This window comes from Gymnoscopelus microlampas, assembly GCF_963454915.1.
Source record: "Gymnoscopelus microlampas genome assembly, chromosome: 16".
Classification (NCBI taxonomy): Eukaryota; Metazoa; Chordata; class Actinopteri; order Myctophiformes; family Myctophidae; genus Gymnoscopelus; species Gymnoscopelus microlampas.
The window spans coordinates 8,021,194-8,047,824 of record NC_139953.1 but is presented as its reverse complement, the minus strand read 5'-3'; the positions used below and the strand labels follow the sequence as shown (position 1 = coordinate 8,047,824).

The window sequence follows — 26,631 nt, the reverse complement described above, 5'->3', positions numbered from 1 at the left end:
ACACACACACACACACACACACACGAAGACAAGGCTGTCCAAGATCGGTTCAGCTGACAACAAACACACGGCTGGACTCACAGCTGGCCCATCAAAGCAGTCATCAGATCTCGATCCAAGCAATCTCGAGCATCTGAGGGACGGCGTGACAAACTATCTGGAGCAGAAGTCTGACTGCAGCCAAAACACACATAGGAGACTGTGTGGGAAGCACTTAGTCAGCAGCGTGGTGGTCCAGTGATCCTGTGTTTGTGGAGCGCCTTCAATCCCTCATTGAGTTTATGCCCAGACAGAGTGATGCTGCTGGTCGCATGGCCAAATGGGGAGCAAGGCAAGCTTTTAGTCGTCTGTCATATATTGTGATTATCAATTAGTATGTACTGACACCTGGACGAAATGTTGACCTGATGAGCTGCAGAGAATTAAAAACAAAACAAAAAACATGTTGCATCCAGAACAAAGCTCACCATCATAATGTGTAAGTAACAGGACATAATAGCCATATAGCCTACTTAAGAAGACGCAACAGTATCCCTAATGTCGACTTGGTCAATAGTGCGGTCAATGTATCAATTAACCACTTAAAGGGATAGTTCACCCCCAAAATGACTTTTTTCTATCGATTACACACCCCATGGAGACTTGAATTCATGGATATTTTTTAGTTTTTGTCATTTTCCTAAGCCAATAATTTGATGACCGGCTCTGGTAGGAGACTCAAAGTGTCAACTTTGAGTCTCCTACCGGAGACCTTAGCATCTTTCCGCCGGTCATCAAATTATTGGCTTAGGAATGCGACAAAAAACTAAAAATCTCCATCAAATCAAGGCTTCATGCCTTGATTTTTTTGGGTGAACTATCCCTTTAAGCGCTATATTATTTGTCATGCGATGAATACAAAGAAATAGCCAAATTAAAGCTCAAGCGTTGCGAGCTAGTAGTTTGACTGTTTTTGCGTTGGTGTTCTTTAATTAAATCCTGCATCGTGGCAATGAGTGTGCGGCCTCTTTTAGACTTATTTACCAAAGGTCAGCAGCACCTCGTCAATACTGGTGTGCGCCCTTCTCCTGTCTGTTTACCACACTTTTGGGTGAGACATGCATGAGAAAGAGGAAGTTACAGTAGCCATGTACTAAAACCAGACTTCACACCTCTCACACCCAGACACAGCCTGCATTTCTCAGAAACGCTGATGATCGTGTGTAGATTAGATTCACCACCACCATATTCATTTAATACGTACAGTAACGTATGCAGCTTACACCACCACCGCCAACATTCATTGTAGGGGTCAGTTCATCTCGCCTACTGTCATGTTAGAAGTGGTGTAAAGTAACTAAGTACATTTACTCAAGTACTGTACTTAAAGAGGTGGTGCCATGGTTTTACACCTTTTCTGTTTTTCATGTGTCTATGAGTTTGATAGAACTTAATTAAGCCCCTTGGTGGTGTTTTTATGGTGTTTTATGTCTTCTCTGACTATTTTGAGTTTCTTGAAACCTTGAGGGTCAAACGTGCCAATAGAAAAACAGCGCTTTAGTGACATAGTAAAAACGTACCCTCCCCCTCATTATCATAACACAACAGGTGTGGGCATGAGGAGGAGGAGGGACTAGGACAGGTGGGTGGTGCTTAGGTGGTGGAGGAGGTGCTAAGGTAAGAACCAGGTATACTTAATGAACTGGAGGTGTGTCCACATAAAAACACAATTTTAACAATTTCTGTACACTTTTTTGAAAAAAATCTTCCTCCTAGTATAACCATAATACCTGATGCTTATGTTTTAAGGGGGGAAGAAATCACTGAAAATCACGGCACCCCGTCTTTAAGTACACTTTTTTGGTATGTTTTACTTTACTGGAGTATTTCCAGTTTTCAATACTTCTACTCCATTACATGCATGAGGCAAATGTTGTACTTTTACTCCACTACAATTATTTGAAATCTTTAGTTAGTTACTTTGTAGATTTTTATTATTATTACAAAACACACATTAACCACTTCAGCCCTATATACATTTCGGACATTTTTTAGAAATTAGAAAACTTGAAATGGTACATTCTGTATAATGAGTACTTTCTACTTTTGGTACTTTAAGTACATTTGATACCAATACTTTTGTACTTTTACTCAAGTAAATGTAGTATTTCTTCATTGCAGTATTGATACTTTTACTTAAGTCAAAAATGTGAGTACTTTTTCCACCACTGCATGTTAGACAAGGTGTCATGTTAGACAAAGAATGCAATTTTAAATTATTGCTAAAACATCAACTTCTTAGCCATCACTTATCCAAATAAATTGCTAAACTAAAGCTCAAGCGTTGCGAGCTTATAGTTTGACTATTTTTGGTATAAAAAAAGATTTTGCCCATGATGACATGCCCAAAATATACAGTCTAGGTAAATTAAAGAGGCCTTCCTTGAAAATGTCTTCAAAACTCATATACTGTAGGAGCTGTCAATTGGTTCATAAACAGGTCAGTGGGAAGGTCAGTCATCAATCATACTAGAGATGAAGGTGGAGAGTCAAGCTGTTTTCCACCGTGTTCGATCAATGTACAAAGTACAAGACCACTTCCCACACTGCTGACCACATTCACACACGTGACAAATATTCGGCAATTTGCTTCCCCGGCCGACTGGCAATGTGCACGAGACATTTGGTGCTGTTTGGTCAAGAAGTGGTTTGCGAGATTAGCCTTGGAGGAGACACACACACACACACACACACACACACACACACACACACACACACACACACACACACACACACACACACACACACACACACACACACACACACACACACACAGTTTATGAATAATATCTGGACGTCCCCAGATGATAGTTATGATTACTGGTTGATTTCACCTCTTAAACCTACTTCAGTTCACATGCTGTAGATGAAAGGCCACAGCATGGAACTGGAAAGATATTTGAGGCTTCAGACAACTGAGACATATGGGGTCCAATCGCAAAACAATACAATCCTCACGTGTCTGATTTTAAACTCCCTTCTTTTACTGTGTAGGTTCAGTGCTCATGACTGAAGCATCTCTCCACCGGTCATCAAATTATTGGCTTAGGAATGTGACAAAAAACAAAAAATCTCCATCAATTCAAGGCTTCATGCCTTGATTTTTTTGGGTGAACTATCCCTTTAAGCGCTATATTCTTTGTCATGCGATGAATACCAAAAAATAGGCAAATTAAAGCTCAAGCGTTGCGAGCTAGTAGTTTGACTGTTTTTTGCGTTGGTGTTCTTTAAATAAATCCTGCATCATGGCAATGAGTGTGCGGCCTCTTTTAGACGTATTTACCAAAGGTCAGCAGCACCTCATCAATACTGGTGTGCGCCCTTCTCCTGTTTGTTTACCACACTTTTGGGTGAGACATGCATGAGAAAGAGGAAGTTACAGTAGACATGTACTAAAACTAGACTTCACACCTCTCACACCCAGACACAGCCTGCATTTCTTAGAAACGCTGATGATCATGTGTAGATTAGATTCACCATCACCATATTCCTTTAATACGCACAGAAATGTATGCAGCTTACACCACCTAATTCATTCACCGCATTACAGGGGTCAGTTCATCTCGCCTACTGTCATGTTAGAAGTGGTGTAAAGTAACTAAGTACATTTACTTAAGTACTGTACTTAAGTACAATTTTTTCCTATATACATTTCGGCCCTTTGAAAATAGACGATCTACAAGCTCACAATCGCAACGCATTGTGAGCTTGTAGATCTGCTATTTTCAAAAGATTTGAAAACTTGAAATGGGACATTCTGCATAATGAGTACTTTCTACTTTTGGTACTTTAAGTACATTTTGATACCAATACTTTTGTACTTTTACTCAAGTAAATTTTGAATTCCGGACTTTTACTTGCAACAGAGTATTTCTACATTGCAGTATTGATACTTTTAGCACCACTGCATGTTAGACAAGGTGTCATGTTGGACAAAGAATGCATTTTTTTATTATTTCTAAAAGATCAACTTGTTATCGCTTATCCAAACAAATAGCCAAAATAAAGCTCAAGCGTTGCAAGGTTTGACTATTTTTGCTATAAAAAAAGATAGAATTTGTTTCTAACAATTTTGGCCATAATGACATGCCCATAATGACATGCCCAAAATATACAGTCTAGGTAAATATTAAAGAGGCCCTCCTTGAAAACTTCTTCAAAAGTCATATACTGTAGGATCTGTCAACTGGTTCATAAACATGTCAGTTGGAAGGTCAATCATATCAACAACACGTCATGGCTTTGGATGAAGGTGTAGAGTCAAGCTGTTTTCCATCGTGTTCGATCAATGAAGTACAAAACCGCTCCCCCCACGCACGCGCACACGCGCACACACACACACACACACACACACACACACACACACACACACACACACATACACACACACACACACACACACGCACACACACACACACACACACACACACACACACACACACACACACACACACACACACACACACACACACGCCCATTTAACTGCCACATACACTGAACCATATAACAAACACGCAGACGGCTAACTGCCATGGCAGCACGCAAACAAGAATAGAAAGAGAGCGAGGGTGAGAGAGAGGAACAGAGAAAGATATTTTATTTATTTATATATCATTGTTGTTATACCAAAGACAGCTTACAATAAATGTCCAGAAGGTCATGAAACGGACCTTCTTGGAAGATTTAGATTCTCCAAAAGGTTAAGAAATACGAGATCACTTCTTTTCACCGCCCCACCCCCCTCTCTATGGCTCTCTGCTTAATTAATGCTGTAAGAATGCTTTACAGTGCATTCAGCACAGAAACTGGCCTATAATATATAATTGTTTTTAATGGTAAACAGTTCCAAAAAGCAAACGATCATCTTGATTAGTGATCGACTCACTGGTTAAACCTTTGTCTGTCTGTCTCAGTCTCTAACAGACATCTCCAGAAATGCAATCACATCCATCGACCGGCTAATCAAACATCAAATGCGACACACCACACACTACATCACACGCACACACACACACACACACACACACACACACACACACACACACACACACACACACACACACACACACACACACACACACACACACACACACACACACACACACACACACACACACACACACACACACACACACACACCAGAGTTGAATGTGTCCTCAGCCAAAATACCTCCCCCGTTTTGCAATTGATCAGAGAACACTTTCCACTCTCTGATGTTTTTCAATTCTCTAAAAAAAAAAGCCCCACTGTCTCCTGATCAATCAGAGAACATACACATAAACACACACACACAGATAGACAGACACACACACACACACACACACACACACACACACACACACACACACACACACACACACACACACACACACACACACCACTAAGGCCTATTATCTACTGATCAATGGGTGAAACTACACGGCTGATCAATTCTATTGATCTTGGTGACATCATCACTCAATCGGCCGGTGCTTTTCTCAGCACCTACCTAATCAATATGCAGATATCATCCTCTGAAGACAAGTCAGAACACCCACATAGGTCAAAGGTCAACTTCTGCCCTGTTAGGTTTATAGAGGGGAAGTCTGGGGAATGGGTGGGGGGGGGGGGGGGGACTCTATGTGTTATATATCGTTGCTTCAGTGACAGCTTTTTACTCTCAGTTATTATTTTGTTGAACTCTAAATCCAAGTGATAGTATATACTGTAGTAAAGTGTCATTCTACAACATAGATTTTGATAAATACACCTACTGTAGAACCAGTAAGACATTTAGCACAATGTAGCATTATGTTCAGCATTGTGTAAAATATAACTAAACTCTCCCTGATAAAAGCATTTTCAGATTGGAGTCTGATGAATAGTATGATTACTGTATGGTGGTTGTGTTCGGTCACTGCAGTCGTCAACTGTCCAGGACGTTTGGTCATTTAGGGGTGGTTTGGGTTACCGGTTAAATAGGAGGGTGAAGTATGACTCACCTCATAGAAACAGAGAAGCATCCTGTAAAGTTACAACAACAATCATCTTCTGCAGGTCCTCCAGAGACGTGTTCTCATCCATCTCCTCCACAATGAAGTCTGTGATGAATTTGCATGGTAGTGTCACTTTGGAAAAGAAAGAGTCCAAAATGAATACGTGGCTGTTGGAATGTTGACATGCACTTTGCCTTGAGAAAATAGACAATTTTGTTTATTAATTCGTTCTAGTTATTAAAAAACAAAATAATTATTTATTTAAAGAATATTTTCTTTTTTTTAAAAACGGAACTTACAAACTCATTAGAAAACATATTTTAGATGAAAAAGTAAATAGCCAGTTCATTATTAGAGGACAGTAAATGAAACAAATTATATCGAGGGAAGATAATCAATCTAGAACCAGTCAAGCACAAATGTATACTTTATGTATAAATAATATGGATGATAATGATTAATAGATCTTTACAATTTTTACTGATTAACCTGTAAACATATGAACGGAATCTACAGTAGCATGTTCACACTTTTGGAAACTTTGGTATTATTTAAATAAATCCTGCATGGTGGATATGAGTGTGCTGCCTTTTCTTTACTTTTAGACTTATTTACCAAGGTCAGCAGCACCTCATCAATACTGGTGCGCGCCCTTCTCCTGTTTGTTTCCCACACTTTTGGGTGTGACATGCATGAGATAGAGGAAGTTACAGTAGCCAGACTTCACATCTCTCACACCCATCCTGTACGTCTCAGAAACACTGATACAGTAATGATCGTGTGTAGATTAGATTCACCCCCACCATATTAATTTAATACATACAGTAACGTATGCAGCTTACACCACCTAAAATGTATTACAGGGGTCAGTTCTTTTGATACAGCTGATCAAGACAGGAGAGGAATATACAAAATTGTTACTATTTGTTGTCAATAGTTACTTTCCAAGCATCTCTCATCCTTGTAAGATGTCTACACATATTTACACCATGCCAAACTTGACAGAGAGTGATGGAGACAGAGGACAGAGAGGGAACACTGAGGACAGAGGACAGTTTGAGAAGCCAAGGTATTAGCCAGAGCACTGATCAATAGTGGCAAGTTTGGTGGCAAGTGGAGTGATCATGTGCTGACCAACCCTGGACGTACTTTGGAGGTCTTGTCAATTAGAGTAGTAGGATAGGAATTAGAGTAGTAGGATTGGAGTAGTAGGATAGGATAGGATAGGATAGGATAGGATAGGATAGGATACTGTAATATTGAGTGGACTAAATGACTTTTGTTGTACACTGAGGAAGGCCTTTGGCTCAAACATCTCTGTACTGCTATTTTTATCCCAGGCTGCTATTTAAGAAAAGAACAAAGAAAGTGTGAAAATCAAGTATTTTAGTCAGATACATTATATGTTGTGGACTCAATTTGTTAAAATCGAAACGGACATATTATGTTCTGATGGTGAATGTCTGCTTCTGGTTTGCTGAACATGACTCATGGCTTTCACTTACTTCCTATTTTGCATTCTGCGGTCACAACTGAAAGTCACTGTGATGCACGGTACATATCTGATCACTTCTTATGTGAACAAAAATGTTTTTTCTTAACCTTTCTTCTGCTTATAGCTGATAATTCTGTTCTGTTTGACTTTGGCAACAAATATATGGTTGAAGACAAGATGACACATGAATAGAAACTTAAAACCATACTATTTTCATACTCACTTTGGGTGATTACAGACAAACAGTAACTCTAAACCTAGTATGAGACCACTGAGACCCCCATGATATCCATAGGCTACAATAGATGCAGAACACTCCATGTGGAATGCACTTATACAGCTGCACTGAACAACATAAACTACCGTAGAACAAAGCACACTACGGACTAACAGTTACTGTATGCACAAGACATTCTCTCTCTTTCTCTCTCTCACACACACACACACACACACACACACACACACACACACACACACACACACACACACACACACACACACACACACACACACACACACACACACACACACACACACACACACACACACACACACACACACACACACACACACGATTATCCAGTAAGAAGTACTGAACATCAGAGTCAAATATGCAAAAGACAGCAGGTGGATAAATGAGAAATAGTAATACATTTCAGGTTAAATGCGAACGCTGGGGGTTCAAGTGCCCTCCCCTGTGTCATCAAATGATGCTCCTGTGTGTGTGCGTGTACATGCGTATGTGTGTCTGAGTAAGTGCATTTCCGTCTTGTACTTCCTTATTGCTAACCAGACACAGACAGTCAAGATCATTACTTTTCTAGACCAGTGTGTTTATAGTTATCTAGTACGTAGTAGTTATTTTGATACAGCTGATCAAGAGGAATATACAACATCATTACTATTTGTAGTCAATAGTTACTTTTCAAGCCTCTCTCATCCTTGTAAGATGTCTACACATATTTACACCATGCCAGACTTGACAGAGAGTGATGGAGACAGAGGACAGAGAGGGGACACTGAGGACAGAGGACAGTTCGTGGAGAGAGTGGTGGACATCTATGAGAGTGCGGACGGGCTTGGAAGCTGTAACATTGTCCCTGGACCACAGGGTGAGTTTGACCAAGCTGTGAATCGTTGTCAAGTTATTTCTATGTTTAAAGGTAAAAAAAAAAAAAGATCTGTCAGTATCATTCCTTTGATGGGTAAAAGTATTTTAGATAGGTCTAATAATAACATTCAAAGCATTGTGGTCTAGTTGGGTGTAGAGGCGCTTATACTCTATAGTCTTGTTTTTATCTCTCTCAGTCGTGGCACCCCTAGTAGCTGTACTTTCTCTTACAGGACAGCACTCTAAAACAGTGAGAAGGCCTCTCATAGTTGTTGCTGGGTGTCTGGGGACTCTGTGTCTTATGCTGCTGGGTGTGATCATAGGCCAGGCTGTGCGCTGTGAGTATTCTATGTCACTAAACTACCATGCAGAGCCGTAGGAAGCCAATTGGGGGGGATATATTTGTACCGGCCCACATGCACGTGCGCGCAGTGCGCGTGCATGTGTTTTTCGTGCTTGTTTTCGAGTTTTTTCACGGTTATTCCCCTTTTATTTCGCGTTTTTTTCACGGTTATTCCCCTTTTATTTCCGTTTTTTATTACTTTAATTCGGTTAATTCGGTACCAAAAAATGCTCTTCCACCTTCAAGCAGCTCACACAGCTGATCGTGATCTGGGCCCAGCAGCCAGCAGCCCTCCCTTCCAGGCAGCGGCCGTGGGGTCCTAGTGCCGGCCCCATTTGATGCTTTTTTTCCCTCCTCTTTTTCCCCGTGGCCCACGGGGGACGAATCCCCCCCGTTCCCCCCCTTTCCTACGGCCCTGCTACCACGTCACTCACTCAGGGGAGACAACAACAACTTGATTCTTCTTAGTTCTCAGAGCAAATTTTCTGCACAGATGTTTGACCACATTGTGAATATTAGCAACAACTGTGTTTATCATCACCATTTTTGACCTTTGCAGATAATTACAACCTGACCCTGGTGAAAGATCAGTTACAAAGGGAAATAAACCAGCTTAAGGGAGATAACGCAGGTGAGAGTGAGCTCACAACACGTTTTTAAGGAATATTAATAACTATGTGTACTATTATTGATATTTTATTTATTTTGCCAGTGATGTAGTGGTGATGAAATCTGAGTCTACCTTCATTATTTTTTATTTATCATACCTGACAGTTTTCTTACATAAAAAAACATACATAGTATAATACATACTGTACCATACATGGGCAACTGGCGGCCCGGGGGCCACATGCGTCCCCCACCTTCACTTAATGTGGCCCGCAGGTTAATAATGGAATACTGATATATTATTGATTTCAGCTGTTACAATTCCAAACATAACCCGCTTTAATTACTTCAGTCTATATTAGTAGCTTAATGACTAGTATTACTATTCTATTGTCTTTTTTATGTCCAATGTATTTGTATTTCATTTCAAAAAGTTAACATAAGTATAACTAAATGCATTTGAAATTAAATAAAAATGTTACTTTTCAGGATTCCTATAAAAAATAGCAAAGAAATGTCAGGATTCCAATTAAAAAATAGCACAAATAGCAGATCTACAAGCTCAAAATGCGCTGCACTGCGACACGTTTTGAGCTTGTAGATATGCTACTTTTGTGTGACATAGAATGGCAAAGTATGGCATTCATAAAAAAAAAAGTTCAAATACAGAGATAAGAGGTGTCTGCCCGACAGTATATGCAATGTGGCCCTCTGGAGTGAGTGTGGAAATATAGTGGCCCTTTCCATCATCAAAGTTGCCCACCCAGACACAGACAGACAGACACACAGACACAGGCACACGCACACACACACACACACACACACACACACACACACACACACACACACACACACACACACACACACACATCATTTGATCACTTAAACTCCTATGTTGTTGAACCCTACTAGAGACTTTTCCGCTCTACATTAAATATCTTTGCAGAAAATAAGATCTACAATCTTACAACGCATCGCATCGCGTTTTAAGCTTGTAGGTCGACTGCTTTAAAAGATATCCGCAGAATACGGATGCTGATGTTTAAGTGGTTAATAAATCCATCATACAACTTCTGTTTGATATTTAGTTAAGTCGTGTCCCAGTGGATGGATGACGTTTGGACAGAGCTGTTATAACATATCTACTGAAAAGAAAACTTGGGAGGAAAGTAGAGAACAATGTCTGAAGACAGGAGCAGATCTGCTGAGCATTAACAGTGAAGAAGAACAGGTTAGCATCTGTGTGTGTGTGTGTGTGTGTGTGTGTGTGTGTGTGTGTGTGTGTGTGTGTGTGTGTGTGTGTGTGTGTGTGTGTGTGTGTGTGTGTGTGTGTGCGCGTGCCTGCATGTGTGTGTGCGTGCGTGCGTGTGTGTGTTGTGGCAACCCAGGGTTAGGGTACAGCCAGGTGAGATTCACAATAAAACAATAGGCTCAGAGTCAGTTGGCTTGTTAAATTAAATAGTCTTTTATTCAAATGATTAGGGAAAAGGGGAATTGGAGCAAAATCAACTTAGGAATCCTCCCATCCAGGGCTTGGGCTTGTACATTACGCTACACACAGGTGGGGGCTCCACAATCCTTGGGGTAAAGCAGAGAGAGAGCAGTGACTACTATGTTCAGGGTTCAGTAGGTTGGGAGCTCAGTCGGCCTAGGGGGGAGGGAGAGAGAGAAACAAGGTGAGCCACAAGAGTATAAGCACATCCAAGGTGGTTCCAAGTGTTGGAGTTAAGTCTTGTACTCACTTGCAAGATGTCCTTCCTAATAGCTTCCATGTGGAACAGAGTGACGTGGCCTGCTTCCTCATTCCTCCAAACTGACTCTCCAGCTGGCTTGTGAGCCGGCTATTTAACATGAGCATGACTAGCCGGTCAATTTGGACGATTTTGAGAATTTAAAGTGGATTAACTTCTCTCAGGAAGCTCCGAGAAAGTTCCCCTTTCATGACTTTTCCTAAATATTTGTTTCTAAATATTTGTTTCAAATCATCTCCGCTGCGCAGCGAGTCTATGTTGCCATGTCTGTGTAGTGGAACGCAGTGAGCTGGGATTGAACCCGAGGCTCCCACTCGCCAGTCCGACGTGTTACCAGTCATGCCAATAGGGCTGAGCCCGATTGGCAGGTCTGTTGCACGCCGTTTCTGGCTAACTTGACTGTGGGGGCTACAATCACCCCCCCGATCTTTGGAGCGCGTCCTCGCGCTTCACACTTCACGCCGCGGACCACCGTACACGACGTCCCTCATGTTCCTCACGCGAGGATATTACACTCCTCGTCCTGCCGACTACGCTAGATTGTAGTGGAACACAGTGAGCTGGGATTGAACCCGAGGCTCCCACTCGCCAGTTCGACGTGTTACCAGTCATGCCAATCGGGCTGAGCCCGATTGGCAGGTCTGTTGCACGCCGGTTCTTGGCTAATTTGACTGTGGGGGCTACAATCACCCCCCCGATCTTTGGAGCGCGTCCTCACGATTCACACTTCACGCTGCGGACTACCGTACACGACGTCCCTCATGTCCCTCACGCGAGGATATTACGCTCCTCGTCCTGCCGACTACGCCAGATTGTAGTGGAACGCAGTGAGCTGGGATTGAACCCGAGGCTCCCACTCGCCAGTCCGACGTGTTACCAGTCTGGCAGGTCTGTTGCACGCCGGTTCTGGCTAACTTGACTGTGGGGGCTACATCTGCTTATTATAAGCGACTTTGGGCTTGATTTTCACGTCTTTCTATTATTGTCTCCGCCAGGAGACTTTGTTTTCACTTTCTAAATATGACACACCGATTGGTCAAGCCTCACGTGACACGTGACAATACGGTGAAATAGTGTGATCTGATTGGCTAGTGACGCATAGCGGCATATAAATACATGGCGTCACTTTGAAAGTGTCTGTGCCACTTTCAAAGTGAGGTAAGACAGGAACCATCACGAAATGGCTGAGAAATGGTGGATACTGTAACAATTAGATAGGATACATAATTGGACAGATAGGACAGATAGGACACTTATATAGACAGGAGCCAGGAGGGATATGACACTTACACAGACAGGACGGATAGGACACTTACAGTATACAGACAGGACGGATAGGACACTTATACAGACAGGACGGATAGGACACTTATACAGACAGGACGGATAGGACACTTATACAGACAGGACGGATAGAACACTTACACAGACAGGACGGATAGGACACTTACATAGACAGGACGGATAGGACACTTATACAGACAGGAGGGATAGGACACTTACACAGACAGGACGGATAAGACACTTACACAGACAGGACGGATAGGACACTTACATAGACAGGACGGATAGCGGCCTATAAATACATGTGTCACTTTGAAAGAGTCATAAGCCAGATTCCAATACCGAAAATCTCGGCCACTCGCTCACTCCCACTCGGTCACTCCGACTTCGAACCGGAAGTAGTCGCGGTCCAATTGTTCATGTGCGTCTTGGAGGAGGCGAGTGGAGTCGAGTGGAGGAGGCGAGGAGGCTCTCCACTTCCGCATTGAGCGAGTGTACATCAAGTGTATCCTCGACCACTCTCAACAGCTCCTCCGCGGCAGACTTCCGCATCACGTGTACACTTATTGTCTCCGCCAGGAGACTTTGTTTTCACTTTCTAAATATGACACACAGATTGGTCAAGCCTCACGTGACACGTGACAATACGGTGAAATAGTGTGATCTGATTGGCTAGTGATGCATAGCGGCCTATAAATACATGTGTCACTTTGAAAGAGTCTGTGCCTCTTTCAAAGTGAGGTAAGACAGGAACAATCACGAAATGGCTGAGAAATGGCGGATACTGTAACAATTGGATAGGATACATAATTGGACAGATAGGACAGATAGGACACTTACACAGACAGGAGGGATATGACACTTACACAGACAGGACGGATAGGACACTTATACAGACAGGACGGATAGGACACTTATACAGACAGGACGGATAGGACACTTACACAGACAGGACAGATAGGACACTTACACAGACAGGAGGGATAGGACACTTACACATGATAGGACGGATAGGACACTTACACAGACAGGACAGATAGGACACTTACACAGACAGGACGGATAGGACTTACATAGACAGGACGGATAGGACACTTATACAGACAGGATGGATAGGACACTTATACAGACAGGAGGGATAGGACACTTATACAGACATTGTGTCATGTTACTATGACACAGTAACATGTTCTATGTTTTTTGTAAGAATTAGAACATAAGAATTAGAACATTCCCAACATTCCCAACACAAGTCTGCTGGCGGAGACTTGTGCTCCGAGGAGCACTTTTTCTAGTTATTATTATTATTATTATATGTATAATTACATCATAATGGTAATAATTTTCTACTCCACTACAGCTCAGAGGCAAATCTTATACTTTTACTCCACTACAATTATTTGAAAACCCAGGGTTACGTATGTAACCCCGGTTTTATTAGTAGCGTAAGCAGCTGCTTACTATGGGATATCATCGCCCCCCTGGCGATCATACAGAGCAACAACAGGACTCCCGGAACTCCAATGACCATTGGATAAGGGTCGTGTGACGCAAAACTCCGGCGACCGGAGGTGGTATAAATACCACTGCGTCACAGTAGCTCGCCCTCTGAAACCTTCCACTCTGCACGCCCAGAAGCATACAGAGGGGGTTCAAAATGTAAGCAGCTGCTTACGCTACTAATAAAACCGCGGTTATATACGTAACCCTGGGTTGTTATAGGGTAGCTCTCAGCAGCTGCTTACTATGGGACACATACACGGGTGCAATACGTTAGTCCGACAGACCATTTCTCCGACAGCGCATGCCTCCGAAGTTTACTATACTAACCCTATACCAAACCCTAACCCTAACCCTAACCGCACGCGGAAGCCACATAGTCGGAGTAATGGGATGTCGGACTTACGTATGCCCCCCCCACATACACGCCCCCCGGGGGAGCCCCCATTCAGGACAATCCTCACCCACACGCCTGCCCAGGGACCAGGACCCGCCTCCCGGCAGGACCGTGACCCCCGGGCACCCCAGACCCCTGGGTCGGGGCGCGCAGGACTGTAAAGGCAAAACCTTGACGGACAAAGTCCTGTCCCGACACCAGCACCGGATAAAACCCTAGAATATCCACCTGGTGACAGGGAAACCAAGGCCTCCTCCTCCCCGGACCACACCTAGCCGGTCCAGGGAGGGCAAAGAAGGCCAGCCAGGTAGGAAGAGAAGCATGCCCTCGGGCACCCTTCGCAGTCCCCACCCAGAACTGGCTACCGCACCCTCCTTAAGGAGGGCAGGTTCCACCCAGGGCAGGTTCCACCCTTCCTCCCTTAACCAGGAGGTGCCGAAACACTCATAGAGAACTTAATGCCCCAAGGCATCATTCTACCTGGATCCAGCCCCTACACCCAAGACCGTGCGCGCCATCTCTGACGCCGCCACGTCCAGGCTGTAGAATGACACAAAGGTCAAGGGAGACGACCAGATAGCCGCGGAGAAGATCTCCTTTATCAACACCCCTTTGTAAAGGGCCCAAGATGCAGCCACGCTCCTAGTAGAATGGGCCTTCAGTCCCATTGGGATAGGGACCCCCTTACTCACGTAGGCTAACCGAATAGCTTCCACGATCCATCTGGACAGGGTCGGTTTAGCCACCGCCTTCCTCTGACCTCGGCCAAAGGTGACGAAAAGCTGAGACGACCTACGGCCCATGGCAGTCCTCTGACAGTAGAGTTCAGAGCCCTTACTGGACAGAGACAGTGTAACCGTCTATCCTCCACCGAAGCAAATGGCGGGGGATGAAAAGCTCCCAGCTCCACTGGGGCCCTGGCAACCTCCCCGGTCTTGGACACGAAGGCCAAGTTGGGTTTCAAAACCACCCTCTTGCCGTCGTCCGAGAACCACATGCGGTCCCCACTCACGAGAGTGCCTGCATGTCACCGACGCATATCGCCGTACAAAGGGCCACCAGGAGGACCGCTTTGAAACTGACGATCTTCAGATCTACAGTCTCAAGAGGTTCGAAGGGGGGCCGGCACAGTGCTTCCAGCACCACGCTCAGGTCCCACTTCGGGAACAATGGTCTGTTCACTGGCCTAGCTCGCTTAGCACCGGCCATAAACCATTGAACCAGCGAGTGCATACCCACTGACTTGCCATCGAACCTATCGTGGCAAGCGGAGATAGCCGTCAGGTACACCTTGATGGTAGAGAAAGCCAAATCGTGGTCCAACCTGTCCTGCAGGTAGATCAGGATGCTTCTCACAGGGGCCTGAAAAGCAACCACCGGAGGCGACTGCTCCAGGCACCAAGTCTCGAACATATTCCAGCGAATGTCGTACTGACTTCTGGTAGAGGCTGCTCTAGCCCCCTGAATGGTGGCCACCACGTCAGGGGGCAGCCCTAGTGAGCTCAGACTCGACCTTTCACGGGGTAAACCCATAGGTCTAGTCTCTGGGGGTCCTCGTGGAACACTTCGTTCCCGCCTTGCCTCAGGAGGTTCCTGAGCAGGGGGAGAGGCCACGGCTCGTCGTAAAGGAGGGGAGAGATCTCCATCCTCCAAGAGCCCCATGCAGGCGCGCTACCATCGTGGTGGAATCCAAGGATATCCCCACGAAGGTGGCTCGTTGGGAAGGAATCAGAACGCTCTTCTGAACGTTGATTGTGAAGCCCAGGGACTGCAGGTGCGCAATGGCCACTGTCGTGTGCCGTGCCACCTCCTCTCTGGAGTCCGCTGCCAGCAGCCAGTCGTCTATATTATTACATTAGATTACATTACAGTCATTTAGTAGACGCTTTTATCCAAAGCGACTTAAAATAAGTGCATTCAACATAGGTAGGGAACGAAACTACTAATCACCAGAAGTCTTAAGTGCATTTCCTGCAAAAACAAGCAACCAAGAGTATACCTAGCGCTAAGGTAAAAGTGCTATATATCAGCTACCTACATTCTTAAACAGATGAGACAAAATAGCAAAATTAAATGAGCACGAGCCAATACAAAAAGTGTATCGACTAAACAAGATCCAATAAAACAGTACAACAATAAAACAAGAGTTCGTACAACTAGTTAACAACAAGTAAGCCAGACAAAGAGGAAGGGTAGTGTTTCCTATATACGTCGCCAGACGCAGACCCTGCTGTCGCAGCGGAGCTATCGCCGCTTCTGTGCATTTCACGAACACCCTGGGGCTCAGTGACATGCCGAAAGGTAGCACCGTGTACTCGTAGGCCTTGCCCTCGTAACCGAAGCGCAGGAACTTGCGGTGCGGTGGCTAGATTGGGACGTGGAAATAGGCATCCTTGAGGTCTATGCTCGTCCACCAATCCCCCTGTCGTATTGGGTGCACTACGTTAGTCCGACAGACCATTCCTCCGACAGCGCATGCCTCCGACGTTTACTATACTAACCCTATACCAAACCCTAACCCTAACCGCACGCGGAAGCCACGTAGTCGGAGTAATGGGATGTCGGACTTACGTATTGCCCCCGTCGTATTGTCTGCAACAGTGTCGCCGTTGTGAGCATACGAAATTTGAAAACCTTCAGGAATCTGTTCAAACCCATCAAGTTCAGGATAGGTCTTACACCCCCCCCCCTTTTTTTTTCACCAGAAAATACTCCGAATAATAACCTAGACGGTTCTGATCCGGAGTCATTTCTCTGATCGCACCCTTGCTCAAGAGAGCTGAGACCTCCTCCCTCAGCGTCACGGCCGCCTGGCCCGACGCGTGGGAGAACACTACTTTGTCCGATAGTGGAGGTTTGCTCGAAAATTGCAACCTGTATCCTTTTAACACGGTGCGCAGCACCCAAGGATTCGGTTGCACGCTGTCCATTTGGAAAAGCAACGAGCGAGAGGGTTCGTGGGGAAGGTGGGGGCTGCTGACGTCATCTGCCCCATTGGGTTCCGACCGATCGACGGTGGGGAAGGCCCGTGACGTAGAAGGGGAATCCCACACACCGTCGACATCCGTCCCGTAGCAACGCTTGGTAGCGCTAGCCGGGCTAACGTTGGCCTCGTCACTGCGCGAGCGCCCGTTTCCATGGGGACGCGGGACGCTGCCAGTTCTCCAGACGTGGTTCCGGAACCTTGCCCCGGTGTTGTACTTACCCGACTCCGAAAACCTCTCCCACAAGGGGAGTGTTGATGGAGTAACACCGGGGCTCGTCGAGGTGACTTCCGTGGAACGTCGTCCGCCATGTTGGTAAGGTCGACCGGAACGGACCTCTTGGGAGGTGTGTGTACCCGGAGCAAAAACCTTGTCCCCACCTGGGGACTTTTGCTGGTGTGACACCGGGGTTTTGTGAGACGTAAACTTCCGCCTCACCTCCGCCATTTTGGCGAGGTCTGGGGAGGCGTCCATTTTGTGTCTCCTCCGTCCCGCAGAGGCGTTCTTCCGTGCTCTGCCGGACAGAAGGAGCAACTGCTTTATCCTTTATCCTGCACTGGCGCAGTTGGAATTAAAGTTTCGTCTGCACAAAACCCCCTTTTTGCACCGCATTTTAAAGACATTTGACTCGAAATTAAAGGTTTCTCTACCTGAAATTGACTCACAATGTTTACAGCATGCACAGGATCTGCCCCTACAGTGTTTGGGATGTTGCCCCGTTCTTTTGGGGGACATAGCGAACACCGAGGGCTCATGAAATGTTGCAGAGGGCCCTGCCTCCCACCGGGAGACAGGTGGCCTTGACTTTTCATGGCACTGGAAAAAATTAGCATTTGTGTTTCTGGCAACAGATTTATTCCACACACAGGCTGTACATTTCTTACATTCTTTCTGGGAAAGGACACACATGACTTTGAATCGTATTCATTGTCTCTGTTAGCGTCTTTCTTAGTCTCTTTGCACTGGTGGACTCGTCCCCGACCCTGTCCGACCTGGCAAGGAAAGCGCCAGTCCTTTCGTTGAAGTGCCGTCTGAGAGCTGGCCCCGCATGATAACGGAGGAGCCGTCGCGGGGCAATCAGCTGGTGCTCGCCCGGTAGAACCGGGGAATGAGTGTCATTTACCCTTCCATCCCCCGCATCGAGGCGTGTGGAGAAGGGGGAGGCGGGGGAGCTTTCTTGTCGTCCTTGCGCCTCACGTCCTTGGCCCCAAGAGAGCTTGTAGGGCTCTCCCAGGAGGAGACCCTGGCGGAGGACCCCCCGGACGCACCACGCTTGCGTCCAGAGGTGCGTCTGCCGCCCTCAGCAGCCTGCCATTGAGGTCTAGTCGCAGCGGGGGTTGCGGGGGTTGAGAGGAGGCCTGTGGCCGTTTCCTCGAGCTGCTTCTCTGCCGCCTTGGTCTTGGTGATCAAGTCAGCAGCGGTAGGGAAGAGGTTGTCCGGTTCGAGCGGGAGGCCCTTCAGGCCCGAGGTCAGGATGGCCTTACAACCGGAGGCTAGGTCGAGCCACTGAAGTCTCTCCAAATCGGCAGTGAGTCGGCTAGCTGGAGCAGCCTCGCTAGCTCCACCGCGTCTTCGATGGATGCTTTGTGTACCTGAGCCGCTGATGCTGTCTCCTCCAGGGGCCGGGCTTGCATCTCAGCGAGCTTCACCACGGCGGAACCCTGGAAGAGCGACCCCACGTTCAGTACCTTGGCAGCTGAGGCCGAGGCCTTGTAGAGCGTGGCGTGCGTCATCGTCTTGGACCTCTTGACGCCGTCGGTAAACACAGGCCCATTCCTGGCGCTGAGTCTTACCGTCCCTGACTTCGCTTTGTTGATGGCTGCGGCGAGATCGTTGTCCATCGGTGGGAGACCAATGACCCCCAACTCGGCTCCCGTCACGATGTCGGAGACGAACCCGGGGTTCCCCGGTTCCTTCCGCTCGACCCAGGAGAACTGGATGGCGTTGACATGGAGAGGAGAGGGACAGAGAGGGACAGGAGAGGAGATGCTTCTGTCAGCGTGGACAGCTGACAGAATGAGAGCTTTACGCTCAGACAATAATGTGAATATTATATAATATAATATTGGTTTGTCAAGAGATATCCATGTGTTTTGGACAATGGAGATAGTCACATAATTAGACTGTGGCTTCAGCGTTCATATAGGCTACATGTTTCACTGAAGAGTTTAATGTGACGCTCACTTGTTCACTTGCGCTGACAGGGAGGAGGAGAGGAGACGCTTACATTAACTCAAGAGTTTAACCCTGTAAGACCCGGACATAGAAATACATGAATAAAAAAAAAATTCAACTTGTCAGATGGTGTTGTAGGGGGCATTTGGGAATTAAAATGAAGTGTTTGCAAATTTTTCATATTTTGATAATGTTTAAGCCATGTAAGCCATTTGTATTCATTTTCTGAACAACATGTTCCACATGTTTTCACTTCAGTCAAACAACTAAGGGTTCATTTGAATGCTTATTGCTCATCACCTTGACTCAGAACACTGTAAAATATTAAATGTAATAACAACATTACTCATATTTTTATGAACAGTCGATTTTATTTTAATAAATTAAAAACACAAATTTTCAGCAACTTCCAGGGTGGTCTACACTGTATATACAAGTTGGCTTTGCATATGATTTTGGTAATATGTCATGTGTACAACACTGTTTGTGTGACCAAGTTTTTCTTCTTCAACCAGCATGCATGTGCTGACTATGTTCACTTGCAGTGAAAGTCCAAGAAACAGTTCTTGCTCTCCGAGAAGCAGAGACGCACTTCACACTTGTGGCATTGTGTGTTGGTGTACCCAGTAGGGCAATGCCTGCAGCGGCCTCTCGTTGTCTTCTTGGGTAAATGCCCAATCTGATCGTGGCGTACATCCAGTGGCAGGTGTCCACACGATTTCTTGTATGGGGTGCTGGTTGGAGCCGAGGATGGTCTCTTGCCAGTGACCGGGCTGCTTGTGACTGGGCTTCCATTCCCTGAAGGTGGTCGTCCTCTCTTTGGAGTGACTGTGTCCACCAGAATGAGAGCGGATGCTATCTGTGCCTGGAACCATCGCAGGTTAAGCTCAGGTTTCTCCTTGAGAGCTTGGCAGTCTTGTAGAGGAGCCAGGCGTTGACCACAGCAAGTGTGATGGTGTGCCAGAAGATGTACATGTACCAGCGGCGGGATTTGAGGTGGTACTTGTATTTTGCAGTGAACGAGTCCAGCAAATCAACACCTCCCATGTACTGATTGTAGTTACCCACAATGTACGGCCTTTCAACTTCGATGTAGGTCTTGTTGGCTTTGTCCCAGCGTTGAATCTTCTGCACAGGTTCTGTTCCAGCAAAGGATGACACAAGTGTGACGGCCCTGTTGTCATACCATTTGACAGCAGAGATGTTGTCAACCCTGTGTGTAGTGTGGTCACATCTTCTGTCAGAGGTGGACCAGAAAAGTCTGTATTGGGCCTGGTGAAATCTTTTTTCTGCCAGCGATATCTGTCACGGTGCTTGGCATAGGGCTTGGAAGATGTGGCCAGCTGGGCCTCAGTGTCTTCATTGGCTGGGCAGTCAGTGGGTGGTTGGTTTTCTCTGTCCAGTACTCCACAGGGTTCTTCATCTGACTCTTCATCAGTGTCATCAATATCCACGTCCACATCACTCTCTCCATTCTGGATGGCATCGATGACATCCTGAACACTGTAGCGATGTCCTTGCCTTGACATTCTGAAAAGACAAAAAAATACAATTTGATTAGCTATAGTATGGATGTTGGCTGGTTGGCAAATTGATTACACATTCCACTAAAGTACCCTATTCACAAACCAAACAATACTGTCTGGCTGACCACCTTATTATCATCCTAAAAGGAATTCATTCACCTGTACACAAAGGAACCTGTTCTAGTGGTGAACTACCAATCTATATGCATAGCTAGAACCAACACCTGAACAAAATAACCTGTTTTATAAAGTTGCAGAAGCCTTCTAATAAAAACTGTTTTTAACTTTTAGTTTGCAAAAGTAATGTGCAAATGTGCACAAAGAGAAGGAGAACATGGACCTACCCATCTATATGCACATCATAATACCATTATCATCCTAGAACAACAAACTTTTACTGAGCTGCAGCAGCACTTAGCAAATATGCATAGTTTAGTTCAGCCTTCTACCTAACTAAATGATTTTTTTAACTTTTAATTTGCAAAATTAAAGTGCAAATGTGCACAAACAGAAGGAAAACGTGGAACTCAGCTTCTAGTACAATGTGCTACAAGTATTATTGGATTAGTTATAGAAATAAAATAATATATGTCCTAAAGTATGTGATAATGTATCTATAAGATGGAATGAGTATAAAGTGTGTGTAAATTAAAATATATTGTAGATTCCTGACAAGACATATCTATTTAGACTATACAGTATCCTGGTAGGTAAACTGGTCACATGGGTATATTTGCTACCACATTGACCCATGGTTGTACATATACAACCTATATAAAACATCATCTAAATCATATTCTTTGGGAGGTATTTCTCAATAACAACATAGGTACATGTTCTAGACATTATAAAGATCACAGTAAAAAATATTAGAGGCATTTTACTTACATTGATTTGATCGATTTGGTCCAGTGAAGAAAAGGCTTGTCACTCTGCCAAGATTTCGAAGTTGTGTGAGTTTGAAGAGCCTGTGGGCGGTCCTTAAATACAAATTTCGAATATAAAGCCATTGTTAGACTGAACAATAGACCCCAATGACTATGTTAATGTGGTGGTGGGAGGCAAAATGAAATCATTTTAATCTTTTTTTATATAAAATAAAAATGTTGTAAATATATCGCTGTGGGTCTTAGAGGGTTAATGTAAGCTACAGATCGCGCTGTTTTTTTTTTACATACATGATCTGCAGTTACTATTACAAGTTAGTGAAGTTACACATGCATGTTCCCAGTTAGCCTATATTATAATGTTCTGCCTGCATATAGTCTGACAATATATGTGAGCTGGTATGTTAATAGGTAGGCTATTTAAAAGACAATAGAATCCCCCGCTGTGACCCGCAGCACAGGGGGACAAGGTGTCGGATCGTCTCGAGCCAGGGGGGAGAGACTAGCCAATGGAATAGCAGGAAACGATCGGTCATTATGATATTATCTAAGGCTGGGTATGGGATGGGCTGACGGCCGTCGCGGGAGTGTTAAAGGCTCCCCTTGATTGCCTGACTGGCTGCAGGTGAGTCCATTGCCAGGCTCCCATTGGCTGTAATACCTGGACAGGATAATACACTGCACCTACCACCTCCCCCAGCCTGAGCTTAGGGACCCGCCCTCTCTGTGGAATAGGCCTGGCTATTTCCCCTGGTTTGCCACACACCCTCCCTTCCAGCTCCAGGCAGAGGCTAAGAGCGTCAACAAACCCACAGGTCTCATCTCTCCTGGACAGGGCGTCTGCATTCCCATGGGCCTTGCCCGACCTGTGCTGAACAGTGAAATTAAAATTTTGCAGATCTAAGAACCACCGTGTCACTCTCGCATTATGGTCTTTGACTGTTGCCATCCATTTTAATGGTGCATGGTCTGTCACCAGTGTGAATGTCCGGCCCAGTAGATAGTACCGCAATTTGTGTAGAGCCCACTTAATTGCTAAACACTCTTTTTCTACTGTGGAATAATTCAGTTCATGTTTCTGCAATTTACGACTTATATAGACTACTGGGTGTTCCTCACCAACCTGGACCTGAGACAGTACAGCCCCAACCCCTGTTCCTGAGGCGTCGGCGTGCACAACGAAGGGTTCCTTAAAGTTAGGCGTCTTCAGAATGGGCTCCATGCATAGGGCCTTCTGGAGGATGGCAAACGCTTCCTCGGCTTCGGCAGTCCAGACCACATGATTTGAGAGGCTCTTCTTGGTCATCTCATTTAGAGGTGCTGCAATGGAGGCAAAGTGAAGGACGAAGGATTGATAATAGCCAATCAGGCCCAAGAATGTTTTTACCTGACGCTTAGTGGCTGGTTTAGGCCAACGTTTTACCGCCTCCACCTTCCGGATCTGTGGTTTCACATTGCCTCTTCCGATCGTGTAGCCCAGATATTGGGCCTCCTCTAGGCCCAGGTGGCATTTTTTGGGATTGTCAGGCCCGCTCGCCGCAGGGCTCCCAGGACAGCTCTCAGTTGGCCTAGATGGGAAGTCCAATCAGAACTATATTTGATTATGTCATCTAAGTAGGCTGCAGCATACTCACGATGGGGCCGTAGGATTCGGTCCATCATTCGCTGGAACGTAGCTGGTGCCCCATGGACCCCAAACGGCAGGACCCTGTAGTGGAAATCGGGGGTGGAAAAGGCCGTCTTCTCCATGGCGGCCTCAGTGAGGGGCACCTGCCAGTATCCTTTGGTGAGGTCACGGGTAGACATGAAGTGGGTGGGGCCTAACCGCTCAATAAGCTCGTCCACCCTGGGCATAGGGTAGGCGTCAAAATCGGAGATCTCATTTAGTTTTCTAAAGTCATTGCAGAACCTCTCAGTGCCATCTGGCTTTGGAACTAGAACGATAGGGCTTGACCAGGCACTGTGTGATTCCTCAATCACCCCTAATTCCAACATCTTCTTTACATCCTCTCTGATGGTCTCCCTCTTAGCCTCCGGGATCCGATAAGGCCGGAGCCTCACCTTCTTTCCTGGCTCGGTGATAATGTCATGTTGTATCACATCGGTGCGCCCAGGCAGGTCGGAGAACACATCTCTAAACTGGCCGGACAGCTCTACCAGATCTTGTCGGTGGGTCGGGGCCAGTTGGGGGCCTAGAGGTACCTGTGAGGGGTCAGAGTCTGGGGTTCCTGCAAGGAATGAGGTTATCGGAATACAATCAGGGGGGTGCCACTTCTTTAGGAGATTTACATGATAAATCTGGCAGGACTTTCTCCTCCCGGGCTGTCTCACCTTGTAGTTAACCTCACTGACCTTCTCTACCACCTCATAGGGCCCATGCCACTTGGCGAAGAACTTGCATTCGGCCGTCGGGACAAGGACAAGTTCCCCAGGCTGGAACTCCCGTATTTGGGCGTTCCGGTTGTAGACACGGGCTTGGGCCTGTTGTGCCTGCTGCATGTGTTCTCGCACGAGGGGCCAGATTTTACCCATCCGCTCCTGCATCTGGTCAACATACTCTATGACGGAGTGATGAGGTGATGGTTGTTGTTCCCAGGCCTCTCTGGCCAGATCCAGCATGCCCCTGGGTCTCCGTCCGTACAGCAATTCGAATGGGGAGAACCCTGTGGACGCCTGGGGAACCTCTCGGATGGAACACAACACATAAGGTATTAGCTGGTCCCAATTTTTCCCATCAGCATCAACCACATTCCTCAGCATCTGTTTGAGGGTTTTAAAACGTTCAACGAGACCGTCAGTCTGCGGATGGTAGACTGATGTTCTTATCTGGCTCACCTTCAACAACTTGCACATCTCCTTCATCACCCGCGACATGAAACAACTCCCCTGGTCAGTGAGGACCTCTTTTGCAATGCCAACCCGACTGAAGAGGAGGAACATCTCCTTGGCCACTGCCTTAGCATTCGCCGACCGTAGCGGGACGGCCTCCGTGTAGCGAGTGGCATAGTCCATGATGACCAGGATATAACGATGCCCGCTACTGGACTTTGGCAGGGGACCTATTATATCCATGGCTATTCTCTGGAAGGGCGTGTCAATTATGGGTAAAGGGATCAAGGGATTTCGATATTGTACCTTTGGGGCCGTTTTCTGGCACTCTGCACAGCTTCAGCAATAATCCTGGACTGCCCTCTTTACACCTGGCCAGTAAAAGCGGCCCAAGATTCTATCATAGGTTTTTTTCCACCCCCAAATGAGCCCCCAACAGATGTGAATGTGCCAGATAGAATACTTTTGAACATAACGTTTTGGCACGAGCAATTGTTCCACAATGTCGGTCCCCCCCTTAACTAGCCTGGCGTAGCTAGACTATATCACTGCGTGGAGTCTGGTGAGTCTGGTGCTTCCATGAGGACGTTTTTTTCCCCAAGGGGCGGGATCAAAACAATGGCCCTCGACGCAATTGGTTAGACCTTAAACCAACTACCAATTACAGTCTCCCATATTCAAATACTGGGCCCTGATTGGTTACCCACATCTTCTGGAGCAGGAAATGGATTCTCTATGGAGCGGTGCCAGACCCAAATCGCAGAGTGCAATTTTTTTTGCACTCGCAGATTCGTCTGGTCCCAGGCTACCCCTTAACCACCCTATACACCAGTCCATTTTTTACAGCAAAATGTGGAAAAGTGACATCACTCACCCCTTCCACACGTTTCCCCTCTAGCACGGCCACATTTCACATTTCACGGGTCAGTGGGTCAACCCACTGATTATTTCCTGTCGGCGCGCTTTGCGATTGTGAATGTGATGCACCAGTCCAGCACACCACAACAAACAACAACAACATTGACACCAGGTAGAATGGCAGAGTCTGAGAATGAGATATTGGTTGAGGACAATGAGGAGGAGATTGAGGAAAATGAGCCGCTTGGGGAGTCTGGGGACCCGGGCGTTTCGTTTTCTGCGTTGTGGAAGACATGAAGCCTCTGTCAACAGTGGAGTCGCTAGCCCTGAAACATGACTGTCATATCGTGACCGTCATGGATGAACTTAAACCTGGTATTTAAACCTTCTCTCTTTTTGTCCGTACATCTACATAAACATTCATATTTCACATAAAAAGTCCTGACCTCATGGCCACGGATGTTACAATTATGTACGTTCCCTCAGAAGTACCCGAATATTCTGAATTGTTAAATAAACAGCATTTTAATCCGATTGGTGGCCATTTCCCCCGTATTTTCTCCATATGCTTTCAACTACGTGACCCTATCGGTTGGGAGCTGTATTGCACTCTGATACATTATAACTCTATGAGAAAATGGCCACCAATCTGATTAAAATACTTTTTATTGAATTAATACAAAAAATATTATTATTAGCGTCTTGTAAGGCCTCGAGGCCCTTAGCCTGCTGGGCCTGGTTCTGGATAAGCTGGGTTAAGGCGTTTTCCATTAAGCCGCGTGTCTCGCTCATGAGTACTTATTTTATTTGTACTCACTTGTACTCACTTGCAAGATGTCCTTCCTAATAGCTTCCATGTGGAACAGAG

At 45.8% G+C, this 26,631-nt stretch overlaps 1 protein-coding gene across 1 annotated transcript in view; it reads left to right on the top strand.

The window, feature by feature from the left end:
- Window positions 1-8,397: 8,397 nt before the first annotated feature.
- The window catches only part of LOC311062810 (CD209 antigen-like protein D), a gene marked incomplete at its 3' end in the record, with an annotated part of 34,865 nt that continues 16,631 nt past the window's right edge, over window positions 8,398-26,631 (top strand). The window contains exons 1-4 of the mRNA XM_084082028.1: window positions 8,398-8,621; window positions 8,854-8,958; window positions 9,523-9,594; window positions 10,661-10,803. Of these exons, the coding sequence (XP_083938154.1) occupies window positions 8,459-8,621; window positions 8,854-8,958; window positions 9,523-9,594; window positions 10,661-10,803 (483 nt within the window). The 5' untranslated portion in view covers window positions 8,398-8,458. The remainder of the gene's footprint in view (window positions 8,622-8,853; window positions 8,959-9,522; window positions 9,595-10,660; window positions 10,804-26,631) is intronic.